We start from the raw sequence: 16,952 nt of genomic DNA on the forward strand, positions 1-16,952 counted from the left end.
TCTTTACATACACTTATTGATACATTATACCTTTACATACCAACACATACAATTACTTACCTTCATACACTTATTCATTTATACCTTTTCTTAGCAATTTCTATTCATATATACCCAATATATTATCTTATACTTAGTGTGCTTGCTATATATATTTTGTAGGGTCACCATATGGACATTCCTTCCTCGGATGGACCCATTACTCAGGCATATCAACACACCTTGGGCTTTTAGACCTTTACTCTGCTTTCTGTTTGGTGGTCGTCCGCCCCTGCCCCCGGTTGTTTGGCCTCGTGATCCCCCACTCGTTGTGCCCGACCCATCGGGCATTGCGGTGAGGGACTGTCATTGGTCTGGGTTCTCCCGCCTCAACCCCGGAGGAGACATACTACTCTTGGCTATGTTTAGCTACTGCAGGCTCATGTGTTTTTGGAGATACACTACAGGTTAAGTACCATCAATAATTTACCCCCTCAATAGAGTTGTAGGTATCTGTACATTGTACCTAGGTCCATTTACTTATTTTTTCCTTATTTTGTTCATCTTTATAGCATCCTACTCCTGACGATTGGCTTTAAACGCCATGAAACGCGTTGAGTCCATACTCAAGGATGCCAGGTTTATGGCTTATATTATGATGAATTCATTTCAGTATACTCTGTTTAACTTTATACTCTATCATGTATTGTTTATGATTATTATAACTATGTATCAGATTTTTTATTCACTATTGTTTTTAATACCAATCATGTTCCTTTGTTTATACTTGAATAAATATGTGACTATTGCGCATTGAATATGGTTATATCGTGCCTATATTGTACACACGTAATATTTGTTTGGGATATCCATGATAGGAACTACCCACAGGGGATTGGTTATTACCAAAAGTGTTTATTTATGTAACAATATATTTAGCTACATTATTCCTTATTACAGAGACAGACCTCATTTAAAGTCCCATGTCCGTTTCTTTTATTTGTATATATTGTCCAGGGATGGAGGTATGTCTCTGTTATATTAGGGGAGTTCAGGGTCACTTTTTGTTTTTTTATTATGTATTGTTTGTTCTAATGGAATTCAGGGTGGAAGACACCCAGCATAATCTGTGACCCCATTTACCCTACCTTACACACAATTGTATCTATTCATTATTCACAAATATCCATAGAATTAAGTTCTAGTGCAGTTTATATTTATCTCTATTTACATTTTTTATTTGAGCCTGCATAGGCAGATTAACTAGATCTAGGTATATACCTCTTTGATCACACATTTACAACGAGTGTAGTCCCTTATTAATGGCTCATTATACCAGCTGAATGCTAATCCTTCTCCATGTAACAGCCTTAGAGACATTCTAGCTCCTGCATCTTAGCCATTAGTGTCTTGTTCTCACTCCGGGGTTGCGAGGTGCCTAGCTTCTCTCCCTCTCCCGTCTCACCCTATGACGGGAGTGGGCGTTAACCTCTGCACCTCGGCGCCATGCCTCCGCACTTTCCCGTACAGCGTCTTCATAGGCGCTGCCCGGGGTAGTGCGTGTACTTCACCTCTCACGCTACGGCTACTATGGAGCTCCTCCTTGCCGTTTGCGTTGACGCATGACGTTGGCGGGGTCCCACCCCCTTTGCACGGGTACTTCAGCCGTGAGGGAGCCGATGGCTGCCTTCAGTTTGCTCTCTCCATTTGGGACGAGTTATACTCAACCTTACCAGATCTCCAGGTAAACAGGGTTTTTCCCTAGGACCATAGATCCATACACATATATTTCTTTACATACACTTATTGATACATTATACCTTTACATACCAACACATACAATTACTTACCTTCATACACTTATTCATTTATACCTTTTCTTAGCAATTTCTATTCATATATACCCAATATATTATCTTATACTTAGTGTGCTTGCTATATATATTTTGTAGGGTCACCATATGGACATTCCTTCCTCGGATGGACCCATTACTCAGGCATATCAACACACCTTGGGCTTTTAGACCTTTACTCTGCTTTCTGTTTGGTGGTCGTCCGCCCCTGCCCCCGGTTGTTTGGCCTCGTGATCCCCCACTCGTTGTGCCCGACCCATCGGGCATTGCGGTGAGGGACTGTCATTGGTCTGGGTTCTCCCGCCTCAACCCCGGAGGAGACATACTACTCTTGGCTATGTTTAGCTACTGCAGGCTCATGTGTTTTTGGAGATACACTACAGGTTAAGTACCATCAATAATTTACCCCCTCAATAGAGTTGTAGGTATCTGTACATTGTACCTAGGTCCATTTACTTATTTTTTCCTTATTTTGTTCATCTTTATAGCATCCTACTCCTGACGATTGGCTTTAAACGCCATGAAACGCGTTGAGTCCATACTCAAGGATGCCAGGTTTATGGCTTATATTATGATGAATTCATTTCAGTATACTCTGTTTAACTTTATACTCTATCATGTATTGTTTATGATTATTATAACTATGTATCAGATTTTTTATTCACTATTGTTTTTAATACCAATCATGTTCCTTTGTTTATACTTGAATAAATATGTGACTATTGCGCATTGAATATGGTTATATCGTGCCTATATTGTACACACGTAATATTTGTTTGGGATATCCATGATAGGAACTACCCACAGGGGATTGGTTATTACCAAAAGTGTTTATTTATGTAACAATATATTTAGCTACATTATTCCTTATTACAGAGACAGACCTCATTTAAAGTCCCATGTCCGTTTCTTTTATTTGTATATATTGTCCAGGGATGGAGGTATGTCTCTGTTATATTAGGGGAGTTCAGGGTCACTTTTTGTTTTTTTATTATGTATTGTTTGTTCTAAAACCTGCCTCATCTCACCCTCCCCCCCAAAAAAAAGCTGCTTGTATACTGCCAGCTATGCTAAACAATTCCTGGCTATTGTCTCTCAGATAAAGATTTGATTAAACCTGCATCATATCTTTCTCTTAAATTGTGGTTTCACCAAGCTGCTTACATTCTGTCCGGCCACTTTAAAGCATTTGTGGCTGTTATCTCTTATAATATGTGATTAGGCAAACACACCTGTGTTCAGGGCAGGCCCGCAGATCATGAGTAAAGTTTGGGTGCCAAATTTGAATTCCATTGAGTAAAGTCTGAGAGCTGAATGATAATACTCAGTTCTGGCTAATAGGCAAGGAATAGTCAAACAAATGGCATTGTCACAAGTTACCCTGCAGTTTCCTGCCTGTGTATTACCGTCTGCAGTGCTTTTTCTACCCTTTTTCTTTCACATGTGTGGTTTGGCTGTGCTCACCTATGGACATCGCATGCTATTTTGTGGGCTTTTATTTCCTCCCTTTCCATCACTCCCTGGCTCGTCTCCTAGTTTTCTTGCCTATATAAGACATGCTCAGTGTAGCCCACATTACCTGAGCAACTTCACAGTTTGCTCCAAGTCCATCCTCCCCATCAGGGGCTCTGGTGAAAAAGCAGGCTGGGGCTTAGTCTCCATGCCCTGGGGAACGCCCGAGTCGTTGATCTACAAGGGCTCACTACCACAGACTTTTGACAGTTTTCTCACGCCATGAGCTCCTCAAAGACACAGCAGCCTCTTCTGGAACAACTTCGGTGTTTGGTGCAGAGTTGATGTCCAGCAGGCCTATCAAGACCAGTGTCTGCAGGAACCTTCCTCCCATTTGGATTAGCTGCAGGTTGTGTCCACTTCCTCGCCCTCTGTTCCAGCTCCTGTTCTGTTTCCTGCTGCTCCGGCTCCCGCTGTCCCCCCAGTGGAGGGCAGTCCTTCGAAACTTTACCTGCCTTCACTGCCTCACTTTTTTGGTGATCCTAATGTTTGTCAAGGCTTCATCAATCGGTGCTCAATTCACTTTGTGCTCATGGGCCACCATTTTCTTTACTGGTCGGTCCAAGGTGGTGATATCACATCTTTCTGGAGATGCTCTGGCTTAGGCCTCACCACTGTGGGAGTGTCAAAACCCTACGGTTTCCAGCAAGCTTTCTGCAAAATCTTTGATGTACCTGGTATGGCCTCATCCATTGCTGGAGCTCTCCTTCAGCTTTGTCAAGGGAACATGACTGTTTGGTCAATATGCAGTTCAGTTTCGCACCTTGGCTTTGGAACTCGCATGGAATAATGAGGCCCTTAACGCAACATTTTGTCATGGTCTAGCGGATCATATTAAGGATGAACCAGCTGGCGGAACCATACCCACCACCTTGGATGATTTGATCGCCCTGAACATGTCTGCTTCCAGGAGCTCATCACCCCCCCAGTGGGTGGCTTAGCCCCTGTTTTCCAGAAAGCTCCCGAACAACCCATCTCTGCAACTATGCCAGCATCTGAAGAACCTATGCAATTTGGCCAGACATGTCTCACTCCACAGGAGCGGTTGCAGCGCCTTTGGGGTGCAAAGAATAGCTGGTTGTTAAGGAGCGAGACCAGGAAGACAGCCGTGGCGTTCTTAACAACCAATGAGTCATCAGCTGTCAATGGGCTTCCCTGCTGACAGCTGAAAAAAATAGAAAAAGCATTGCCGGCAATAAAAAAAAAGTGAGAAAAAACTGCGTGGTGGGTCCCCCCCAATTCATACTAGCCCCTTTTGAGTTTGGTATGGGTTTCAAGGGGAACCCCATGCCAACATTAAATCAAAAATGGCTTGGGTTCCCCCCAAAATCCATACCAGACCTTTATCCAAGCTCTGCCCCCCCAACCCAAAGCGCCTTGTCCTCATGTTGATGGGGACAAGGGCCTCTTTCCCACATTCCTGGATGGTGGTTGTGGGGGTCTGCGGGTACCCCATACTCATTCACATGGGGGGGTTGGGATCTGGGGGCTTCCAAATTCAGATAAACCCCCCCCCCCGCAGACCCCCACAGCCACCGCCCAGGGTTGTCGGAAAGATGCCCTTGTCCCCATCAACATGGGGATAAGGTGCTTTGAGGTAGGGGGCAGAGCTGGTGGTGGTGTAATGGTGTGGGCGATATATATTCTTGGCACAGTTTGGGTCCCTTAGTACCAATTGACCATCATTGAAACACCACAGCCTACCTGAGTATTGTTGCTGACCATGTCCATCCCTTTATGGCTAGTGTACCCATCTTCTGATGGCTACTTCCAGCAGGATAATGCACCATGTCACAAAGCTCAGATCTGGTTTCTTGAGCATGACAATGAGGTCACTGTACTCCAAAGTCCCCAGATCTCAATCCAATAGAGCACCTTTTGGGATGTGGTGGAATGGGAGATTCCCATCATGGATGTGCATCTGACAAATCTGCACCAACTGCGTGATGCTATCATGTCAATATGGACCAAAATCTCTGAGGAATGTTTCAATGCCACGAAGAATTAAGGCAGTTCTGAAGGCAAAAGGGGGGTCCATCCTGGTACTAGCATGGTGAACTTAATAAAGTGGCTGGTGACTGTACATATGAAATTGATATTCCATTAGGGTGACCTTACATATGGCCATCACTTTGATTAAAAGGTCACAAGGTTGTTTTTGAGACCAAGGATCTCCTTTTTTACCCAAACTGGTCTCTGCTTTTTGCCTAAAAGGCAAAGTATGGGGCAAGCAAAATAATTAACACAACTTACTATAATCATGAATCGGCTGTTTTTCTCCCTCCTTTTTGATTTTCCATTAGGAACACCTAATCTCTCATGTAGGTCCCATTAATGGTCCATTTGCTGTTTGAAAGTTTATAGGAGGGGGTGATTACAACTTCAGCAATATACCCCTTCTTGCTGTCCCTCCTCTATTGGGAGATGTGGTCGTGCCTACTACGCAAGCCCACACCTGAACAGTAAACATGTACAGGGACTGTGCTATTCCTCTGCATAAAACTGGAAAAGTGGCATGGACATGGATGGATCTAGGGGGAGGTGTTGGAGAGTGCTGTGCCCCCCCCCCCCCACTCCTTCCAGATTTCAGTTGTGTCCACATCCTCCATGGATGTTGTGGTTATCCATCATACTAATGCCCCGTACACACGGTCGGATTTTCCGATGGACAATGTCCGATCGGAGCGTGTTGTCAGAAATTCCGACCGTGTGTGGGCGCCATCGGACATTTTCCATCGGATTTTCCGACACACAAAGTTGGAGAGCAGGAGATAAAATTTTCCGACAACAAAATCCGATCGCGTCAATTCCAACCGTGTGTGGCCTGTTCCGACGCACAAAGTGCCACGCATGCTCAGAAGAAATTCCGACACGGGACAGCTCGTTCTGGTAAACGTAGCGTTCGGAATGGATACAGCACTTTCGTCACGCTGCAATGTTCAAAATGGTTTAATACAGCGCACTCTCTTCTTCTTTATAATGTGACAAGAATTAAGTCGTTTTGATGCTCATATTCACACACACTTCTCACAAACTTATTTTGTTACTATTTATCGGGATTCCCTCAATATATTTTGATTTCTCACATCTGACAACAAAATTTTTTTTTTTTTTTTTTGGACTTTAATGTAGAATCTTTTTTTGTGTTTCTCTTTTTTATTTTTTTATTTTTTTGGTGATTTTGATTTGTATTCCCGAAAATGTTTGTGTTTTTGGTGACAAGTTCCCACAACACCACTAATATGTTGTTCTATTTAATCTGTAGGAGATTGTTTGGTGTTGTTGTCCCTTGTTAATTTCACATTGTACTTTTTAGAAATGTACCTGAATCGTCACCAACAAACTGTCCTTTTTGGATGAAAACACACACAGGAGAGTAGAATTTACCCAAAAAAATTTTATTAGGGGCTCACAACTAAACAAAGAGGGAGGCAACGCTGGAGAAACTGCAGAAGTGGGTGAAGCCTTGGACCCCTGGGGCAGACATCAACTATTTAAAAGCAAAATTGGTGGCCTGAGGAGTCCATATCTAAGGGAGGGCAGTCTGGTCCAGAAGTCCCAGAGATCCGGAAAGCAGCAGATGTCATCTGTGTCCCCAGGCTGTGGTCATACGAGAGACTGCATCTTCTGTCAGACCAGACTGAACCCAGGGTCATCACTCTTTGGTCTTCTTTCCACGCTTCCTTCCAGGCTTTGGCTGTGGTGGTGGAGTTGTGGCAGCAGGAGGAGGAGGATCGTCCCTCTCAATGACATCCGTCTTGTGTGTCAGTTCCCCACTCTCCCCCTTACGTAGGACTTTATAAATCAGGTCCTCAGAGATCTTGCGTTGACCCTCCTGCATGCCCTGCAATTTTGTGGCAGCCATGCAGGCAAAGGCCTCTTCAGGACTGGGGAAGGCTCGGAGGGACGCCGAAGCCTCCTGGATCAGCCTGTACACTGAATCCTGCAGGGGACTCGGAGTGGCCTTCCTGGCTCGTTTATGTGGCAGGCGGAGGGGAGGGACCTGAGACTCAGTCAGGCTGCGACTTGTCAGGCTTCTCTTGGCTGCCACTTAGCCCCGCCTCCTCCTGGCTGCCACTAATCCCCGCCTCCTCCTGGCTGACACTAATAATCCCCGCCTCCTCCTGACTGCCACATTCCAGAGCCTCCTCCTGGCTGAGGTCTTCCTGTGTATGAAAAAGGGACATAGTTTTAGTATTGTTTACATCAATCACACACAATTTTCACCTCCTGACTGCTGCAAATTGAATATTAACAAATATAACAGACTATCCTTCTGAGCCCAGCAGTTTTCATTCTTTTCCCAATTTTGGGTGCCCACTACTGTCTATTGATATGTAAAACACTTTTTTTAATCAGCAATTAGTGATCAATAATAACATCTAGTAAACATCATTTATTTATTGACTAGAAATCTGTAGAAGAATGCTATACCTGACTCCAGCTGGGCTCCTCCATTTCTTCCTGGCTGGAAGGCCCAGGTTGGACATCGGAAGCCTCAGCTGGGGTGGAAGGAAGAGTGGAAGGAAGAGTGGAGAGGGATTCCCTGACTTCAGTGTGGTCTGACAGAAATCGCAGTCTCTCATAGTACCACAGCCTGGGGACATAAACGTCATCTGCTGCAGCTCCGGACCTCTGGGAATCTGTGACCTTCTTGCGCTCCCTAAGATAAGTGCTCCTCAGGCCACCAATTTTAGCTTTCAAATAAGGGATGGTTGCTGTGGGGACCACTGGCTTCACCAACTCCAGCAGTTTCTCCAGCGCTGCCTGCCTCTTCTGTTTGTGATTATAGTGGGGGTGTCTCACTTGCCACAGACAGGGCAGCTCCCTGTACTTGTCTATGAACAGGGGCAGGAAATTGTGGTCGTTGAACCCATCCATTTTCTCTGCAAGACACAACACAAGACAAACCCTAATGTCAGGCCAAACTCCCCTAATCTTGTTACAATATAGGCTTCCATTTCGAAGCAGTATAGGCCCAAGTTTAGATCCTACCTTCGTTAGCACGATCGGCGTCTCCGGTGCTCCTTCCTCCGCTCACAGATCGTACGTAAGACGCGCGCGTTACGATTTATACACACTGCGCATGCGTATAACTCCGCCCGCCCCTGACGTTCTTTCTAGTCTATTCCCCGCCCCTTTTTGTTGGGCGCAGTGGGGGAAGAGCACATGGCGGATAGACAGCAGGATCGTGCTAATTGTAGCAACGAGGAGGAGGAGGAGGAAAGGCTGGAGCCTGAAACGTCCCAATCCAGAAGGAGATTAAAGGACTCAAATATGTCCTTTGGGGAGATATTGGAGATGGTGGACATCCTGAAGAAGGCCGACTATGATGGAAAGTATGGGCCTTACCCCAACCCCAATGTCAGAAAGGCCAAGATCATGGCGAAAGTGGTCAGGAGTCTGCACCGGAAATTCGGGGAACGACGATCGAAAGATCAGCTCAGGAAGCGGTGGTCGGACCTGAAATCACGAGAACACGAGCAGTACAGAAAGATCCGGAGATTGCTGCAAAAAAGTAAGTAGTTGTGCTGTGTTCCTATTCTTTATGTTTATTACGTTCGTGCTGCTCCATGTGCTTTTAGGAACTGTTGTACAGTTTAAAATGGCAACTTTCATGTTCATGGGCACATTATTCGTTCGGATCACACATTTTTATTTCGGACGATAAAATACCATTGTTTAGGCCATATGCATTTGGCCACCATTTTGACGCCCTATACTTGTCTTCAAAGAATTGGGTTGTGTAGATGGCTTTGTTACTAGAATGAAATGCAAACTAGATTGTGTGTAAGGAGAGGACACTGAGCAGCTGTTTTCACATCTGGACACTGGAGCACTAGTGTGGGACACAAGAACACCATTTTTATTAGGGGGGCCACACAGGTGCCCCAGTGTATACTATAGGGGGGGCTACATCTGTGAAGCTTTTACCAAACAGGTAAAGTATTGCAGCTTGACAAAGGGCACTAAAAAAGCTACATCTTGGAACTCGGCTAAAATAGACAATTGTACCCCACTTCCAAGCAATGTTTCATCTTTATATAGTTCTGCCATCAAATATCTGTGTGCTAATTATACCATTTTTGTTTTACATAGGGGAGAAAAGACTCGGAGGACACCCCTCATCCGAGGAGACCAGAGCCCCCCCCCCCTCTGGAAGAAGGGGAAATCCCCCCAACACAAGATGAGCAGGAGGAGGAAGACATGGTGGAAGTAGTTACCACAACAGGTGAGTGTCTGCGACCACAGGCTCAGATAAGAGATGGACGGCGGCATATTTTTTAGACCTAATTTATTTTGGGTTTCCTCTCTTTTTAGGTGATCGTGAGGTTGTGGATCCAGATCCTTTCACATCCGAAAGTGCCCAGATCCTGATCGGGGAGATCATGGGGTGTAATTTACAATTGGAAAACATCAAGCAAAACATCAATGATGTTATTCCAAAATATAAAAACATCATTGATGTTTTGGGGCGAGTTTAAAACCCCTCCAAATCACTTTCTTCTTTTGTGTGCTACAATGTGCTAAATGTTTTTGTGATTTTTCCCAAAGCCAAATTTGGAGGATGCACACAGTGTGCCAACATGTGCTATCTGCCATCACGGGAGATCAATGGACGCGTTTTGGGGGTGCAACCCCTTCCTCAATTATAAAGTAGCAGTGCGGAAGGGCTTTCTCCCCCAAAACACATCCCTTGATCCCCCGTGATGGCAGATAGCACATGTTGACATTCGTAAATTGGTGTGCATCTTCCAAATTTGGCTTTTCCAGGGGTGATTTCCCCCCATCTGAATGCAATATCAAACACAGTTCCTAAATACTCATGTCTGATATTGCCTTCCAGTTCTACCAAATGTGAACTTTGTAAGATCAAGATTTGTGTCTTTCTTGTGGGTTTTACACATGCCTGTTTTCTATAAAATGGACATTTTGATTTTGGATAATGACACCACAAAAATTGGTATACAACAAACATGTTGGTTTGTCAGAAAAACCTTTGGTAAATGCACATGTGATTGTGCAGGTATTAAAAAGATTGTTCAGCAAGAATGTGTGGATTATAGGGGAAATCCACTTTGCACTACAAGTGCAGTTTCAGTGCAGTTGCAAGTGCACTTGTAGTGAAAAGTGTCTTTGCATTTAGTAAATAACAGCCAACAGTGCTTTGTATAAGGTTACACAATCACGCCATTTTCTGCACTCCACACATTTCTGTCAGGGTCAGCTAAAACAAACACAAGCAGTAAATGTCCACAAAGAAGAGCCTGGGGGGAGATGCCTGTCGAGAACTTGCGGTCCTGCAGGCTTCTCCCTGTGGCCAAATACCGCAAGGTAGCGACCAACCTCTGCTCCGGAGTGATGGCTTGCCTCATGCAGGTATCCTGCCTGCTAATATAAGGGGTCAGCAAAGCTAACAAACGGTGAAATACGGGGTCCTTCATCCTGAGAAAGTTCCTGAAATCATCAGGATTATTCTCACGGATCTCACGGAGCAAAGGCATATGAGAGAACTGGTGACGCTGAAGCAACCAATTCTTGGTCCATGAACTCCTCCCCACCCTGTTCATGGACTGGACTTGTGTCAAGGTCAGGACCCCAACACCAAGCCCCCGCACAGCACGAACTGTACCAGGAGTACGCATACGAAACATGGCTAGAAAACGGTCGGCTGCTCAGAACGAAGTAACAGAACGCACTGAAGAACAGCAAGGCCTGTGAAGAGCGACCTGAAAAACAGCAACAAGCAGGCAAGATCACACAGAAAACTCCGATACGAACTGACTGCACGCACTGAAGAGCAGATACAAAACCACAAGCACAAACTGAACAGCAGAAAACGATCTGAAAGCCACGAGTCTGAAAAAGCGCGAATCGTCTCTCACCAAACTTTTACTAACACGAGATTAGCAAAAGGAGCCCAAAGGGTGCCGCGCTTGGTTCTGAACCGGCCTTTTCTAGTCTCGTCGTACGTGGTGTACGTGACCGCGTGGTTGTCGATCAGAAATTCCGACAACTTTGTGCGACCGTGTGTAAGCAAAACAAGTTTGAGCCAACATCCGTTGGAAAAAATCCTAGGATTTTGTTGTTGGAATGTTCGAACAAAGTCCGACCGTGTGTACGGGGCATAAGAGGAGTTGATGGGGTCTAAGAAGGTTAAACAGATTGTTTTGTAGGCCTATGAGATGTGTATTAAAGTGCCTCCTTTTCCCATTAAAATCCACTCCACTAGAGTAGTGAGCACTTGTTGGGCTTTCCTTCATCAGGCTTCTGTGTCATCAGATCTGTAAACCCTGATCTTCTATTTGCACGTTCTTTACAATGGTTGACCTATTGGCTAGTTCATTCTTTTTTTTTTTTTTTCATCCACCCACGAAACCTCTGCTGCAGCCAGAACTCCTTTATTTAGTGGCAGTATCCCTACTACCACTAAATGACAACTTCCATCCTAGTAACTGATGATGTCACTGGTTACTAGGACAAAGGTAAAATTTTGTCAATATCGTCACCTGGGAGCCCCTTATTTTTTATATTTAGCTGGCAGCTCGGGAAATGTCAATTGCAGCGAGAATCTTTTGGGAACAGAGAGTCTTGGTGGTTGTGACGAAAAATGTCTTTGTCCACCGTAAATGCTTCCTCTGTCCAGAACCAGCACTATCCAAGACCCTTTAGCCCACCCAGTCACCAGACAACACCAGTCTTGGAGTGGCAAACAACAAACTCATTTATGATCACACACGGACACAACAGATAAAATAACTCAGAGATTCTTTTCCCCCCCACCCTTGGAAAACAGGGCGGGTTAGACTGTCCATTGACAATAGACACACAGGTCAGGTGTGTTCAAACTTCTCAGTAAACCATCTTAGCAGGGGGCTGCTGGAGGAATCCCCCCTCCCTCCATAGGGATAAACATCCCATAATATCCAGAGCAGACAGACACAATAGAACATTGGAATACAGCCACACTCTAACCGATCACAGTAAAGAGTCCACAACAAAATGAGACAATATATACATATATACAAGATTGAGTCAGATTAGTACAGATCAGACTGGATTTCTCATTCACCTCGCAAAGAGTATTGTTCCCTTAAAATCCAGGGCCCATAATCGGTAGGCAAGAGTCTTGCATTCAGTCCTCTCCAAAAGCCTCTGTCCCGGCTAGGTCTGTCACAGTGGTCAGCGTGTCAGAGGGATCTACATTGCTAGATAAGATGATTATTTATTAATGTATTGGGAGCCGGATATCTGGGAGCCCCCCTTTTTTTAAAGGGGGCTTCCAGATTATGATAAATCCCCCTCCCCCCAGACCTGTGGGGAAGATACCTTGTTCCCTTCAACACAGGAGCATAGTCCTTTTACTAAGGGGCTTGGAAGCGTACCCTTCCCATGCTGAGGGCATGTGGCCTGGTATGCTTCAGATGGAGGGTGAATGTTTGCTGATCCCCGTTTCCTGGCCGCCTAACTGCATAGATAAGGATCTGCTATGGATTTCTAGGGGGGGGAAGGTCTCTCTTACAATTCATACCAGACCCTCCTCAAGGATAAGGAGCTGATATGGATGTTGAGGGGAATCCCTGACACTTTGTATTTTTTTTCTTTTTAATGTCACTTTTGCTTTTCTACATTCTACACCGGTGGTCATTAACCCTGTCCTCAGGGCCTACTAACAGGCCAGGTTTGCAAGATAGCTGAAATATATCACAGGTGATACTATTTGCTGCTCAGTGATTGCAGTATTCTAGTCTGCATCTCCCCAAGGTAATACATAAACCTGGCCTGTTAGTGGGCCCTGAGGACAAGGTTGATGACCACTGATCTACACCATATGCCTTTTCACAGGTAGGTTTTAGGCATCACCCAAGCATGTCCTTCAAAGGAATTTTGTATTTTTAATGTTTCGCTTTAAGACTTAACAACGTTGAGCAGTGTGTTTATTATTTTTTAACTTTTTTTTTTTTTGCATTGGTACATGTCTCACTTGCCAGTGCCCAGCTCCCTGTGCCCTTTGTTTGACAATCCGTTGCCTATTAGCTTAGAAAATGGAGAGAATTGACTTTCAAGATTCGCCTCCTGTTGACTCCAATGGAATATGCATTTAAGTCTGCAATTATTGGATTTTTAGACGCCGAACATACCTGCAGATTGAACCCAATCACCTTCATCTATTCCTATGCAGCACAATGCTTTGAATGGGAACAAAGAACGAGTTTCTCCTGTAGAAAAATTGTAAAAAACTGTCAAGTTTACCAGACAATGGGAATAATATAGTGTCCTCACTAAATAAAAAAATAGAAATTTTTCAAACATGGATAATATTGTACAAATTCTTTCTATGTATTAAATATATCTAATAATGTTAGAAATAGAAACCAACTTTAGTCAGCCCTTTACATAGAATTCTGACTTTTATGTATTTATTTTTACAGGTGGATTAATGAACCATGTTTCCAGTCATGTTGGTCTTCATAAATACTAGGAAGTCACATGGGAAACAAGCCATATGGGTGTCTTAAGTGACTGAAAGAGTTTATTGCAGTTCACTGAAGGATTCACACAGGACACAAGACATATCAGTGTTGTAAATGGTTTGGATACTCTTCAACATTGATCCAGCCTCAGAGGACAACAGCAGAGAAGTAACTTCAGTGTTCTGGAAGTGACTACAGCTTTATAGTCAAGTCCAACCTATTTCAGAAGATATTTCATTTTTGGATTGTGATAAAGGTTTTACCGTGAAGGGAAAGTCTGTCACACATCAGGTTCACAATGGAGGAGAAGCCATTTCAGTGTTCTGAGTGCGACAAATCTTTTACAAACAAGTCAAATCTTATGAAACACCAGATAGTTCACACTGGAGAGAAGCCATTTGAGTGTCCCGAATGTGACAAAACGTTTACACAGAAAAGTAATCTTAACTTACACATGAGCATTCATACCGGAGCAAAGCTGTTTCAGTGTTCAGATTGTGGCAAAGATTTTAGAGTGAAGGCAAATCTTATCACACACCAGAGGATTCACACTGGAGAGAAGCCATATCAGTGTTCTGAATGTGACAATGCTTTCACATCAAAGTCACAGCTTAGCAGACACCAGAGGAGTCACACTGGAGAGAAGCCGTATGAGTGTTCTGAATGTGATAAAGCTTTTATAACCAAGATCAGGCTTAACAAACACCAGAGAATTCACACTGGAGAGAAGCCATATCAGTGTTCTCAATGTGACAAAGCTTTTACAGTGAGAGAACACCTTATCAAACATGAGAGGGTCCACACTAGAGAGAAGCCGTTTCAGTGTTTTGTGTGTAATAAAGATTTTGCAGATAAGTCACACCTTATCAGACACCAGAGGATTCATACTGGAGAAAGGCCATATCAGTGTTCAAAATGTGACAAAGCTTTTACAACCAGGGAACACCTTATCAAACATGAGAGGGTCCACACTGGGGAGAGGCCGTATCAGTGTTCTGAATGTAACAAAGCTTTTACACAGAAGGCAATCCTTATCAGACACCAAAGGGTACACACTGGGGAAAGGCCGTATCAGTGTTCTGAATGTGATAAAGCATTTAAGCAGAAGACCGATCTTGGCTCACACCAATGGGTTCACATTAAAAAGAGGCCAAATCAGAGTTCAGAATATGACAAAGCTTTAACAACCCAGAGAGAGCTCGTTTCACACCAAAGTGTCCACACTGGAGACAATTTGACAATTTTTTTGGAGAATCATTAATGACTGAAATATGTTTCTTTATGATTTTCATCTTTATCTTTTTTATGAAGCCTTGGCTGAACATGTAAGGAATTTACATGATTCACTAACTGATCTGTATTCCCAAATGCTTCCTTGATTGCCAAATCCTGAGCTGATACCTTACAGAACTGCCTCAGTACCAGAGACAGGATAGTGGTCAAGTGCAATCTTGCCAAGCCTCTGAATTCTCAGAGGGAGAGTCCTTTTTCTGGGTACGGCTGTCTATTGCTACAGTATATCAGTCATTCTGGAGAGCTCCAGGCTAAGCCCACCATCCGGTTACGTTTCACTTTCCCTACCATGATCCATGCCTTCTTTCCAAGTTCCAGGCCCTCTAATGGATGACAAGGGAGGGAGAAGTCTCTGCTCAGCGAGAATTTACCGTCAACTGGTTTAGGACTTCCAACACCGAGTTGCTGCTGTTTTGCTGTTTTCTGCTGTTGCATCAGAAAGTACCCCTTGAACCCAACTGGCCACTTGTATTTCATCCAGTTGTCCAAGAGTCTAAGTCCAAGAGATTCCATCAGATGAAGATTGGATGTCCGTATTATCTTATTTCTTTGTCCAGCTATTGCTCATCTCCATAGTCCAATCACACAATACAACTGCAAGAGATCTGAGCTTACAAACTGATGAAATTCTGGGGAGCTGAAATTCCTCTGATTGATTTGTCCACTCAGAGTCTAATGACTCTTGAATGGACAAATCAAATTTTTGGGTAAACTTTGTTTTGTGAAGAACACTTTTTGACCCTGGAAACATTACGATGTTTTGATTACTGTATAATGTTGGCCCTAAAGTGTAACTATGGGCAAAGTTAATAATTACACAAAAGCTTCAATCTGACATTAACCACTTTAGTCCCCGGGCCTTTCTCTCACTAAACTCCTTGAGTCCCAGATAGTTTTTTTTAATTTTAGTGATGAATCCGTTCTAAACATTTATACCTTTACCATTTGTAGTCTGTCCAAATGTATTATACATCAGTTTTTTGGGACAAATAGGGCTTATATTTGGTAGGAAACCTGGGTACATGTATTTTTACTCCCTTTGTCTTTATTGGGAATACATAATAAAAAAATAAGTATTTTCCTGTAATTTCTCCCAATTATGTAGTTTTTGTACTCCTGTACTTCTGCAAAATATAATAAAATCTGTGGATTACAATATCATATCGCTTAGCTTAAAGTGAATGTCTGCATTTTACTTTAGGAGAGCTTTATTCACCTTTTGACACTACAATGTGATGCACACAATGTCTGTGTAAATTGTTGAAGTAACATTAAGTTGTGTTGATATGGACACAAATTGGCACAACGATGGGATCGTGATTGAGATAGAATACACATATACTATATATACAGTATTAGTCATTTTTTTCCACACTTTATTTTCTCTTGGCGAGTCTGGAAACCTAACCCCTCCCCCATCCCCACCAGATATCTGCACAGCAGCAGGTCACTTCTAACAATTGTCTATTGCTGGCTGCAACTAGAAGTGACCTATTTCTGCAGTAGGAGGAAGAACAGAGCTACAACAGATCTGTCCCCACCCTGTATGGAATGTGATGTCCTGACACCACTTGTGACATCACTACACTCCCAATGTAAACAGAACATTGAAGCATTCTGTTTTATTTTGCTTTTGGAGCGTGCTCCTATAGAGTGATCTGTAAAGAGCATGCCCTGATCACTTCAGCTCCTGGACTTAGTGATGGATCCTGGTTGTCAACGACGGTTGATGCTGTTCATACTATATGGAACCCTCATCTACATCATGGACATTTTCTTCGGCTTCTTTCTCTTAATAAATAGGATATAAATCTTCACAATCATATAGAATATGTTGGGG

General features: G+C 43.6%; 1 protein-coding gene across 5 annotated transcripts in view; it reads left to right on the plus strand.

Annotated features, from left to right (window-relative positions):
• Positions 1-16,270, plus strand: part of LOC141121699 (uncharacterized) — a 33,594-nt gene extending 17,324 nt beyond the window's left edge. For 3 of the 5 annotated variants that reach the window (XM_073611408.1, XM_073611410.1, XM_073611412.1), the window contains one exon: positions 13,778-16,270. In XM_073611408.1, the coding sequence (XP_073467509.1) occupies positions 14,118-15,080 (963 nt within the window). In that variant the 5' untranslated portion in view covers positions 13,778-14,117 and the 3' untranslated portion in view covers positions 15,081-16,270. Of the gene's footprint in view, positions 1-595; positions 619-2,320; positions 2,388-13,777 lie in introns of those variants that run through there. The other 2 variants (XM_073611409.1, XM_073611413.1) reach the window with 2 other exon arrangements.
• Positions 16,271-16,952: the final 682 nt, after the last annotated feature.

The sequence above is a fragment of the Aquarana catesbeiana genome, unplaced genomic scaffold (assembly GCF_042186555.1).
Source record: "Aquarana catesbeiana isolate 2022-GZ unplaced genomic scaffold, ASM4218655v1 unanchor228, whole genome shotgun sequence".
Lineage (NCBI taxonomy): Eukaryota > Metazoa > Chordata > Amphibia > Anura > Ranidae > Aquarana > Aquarana catesbeiana.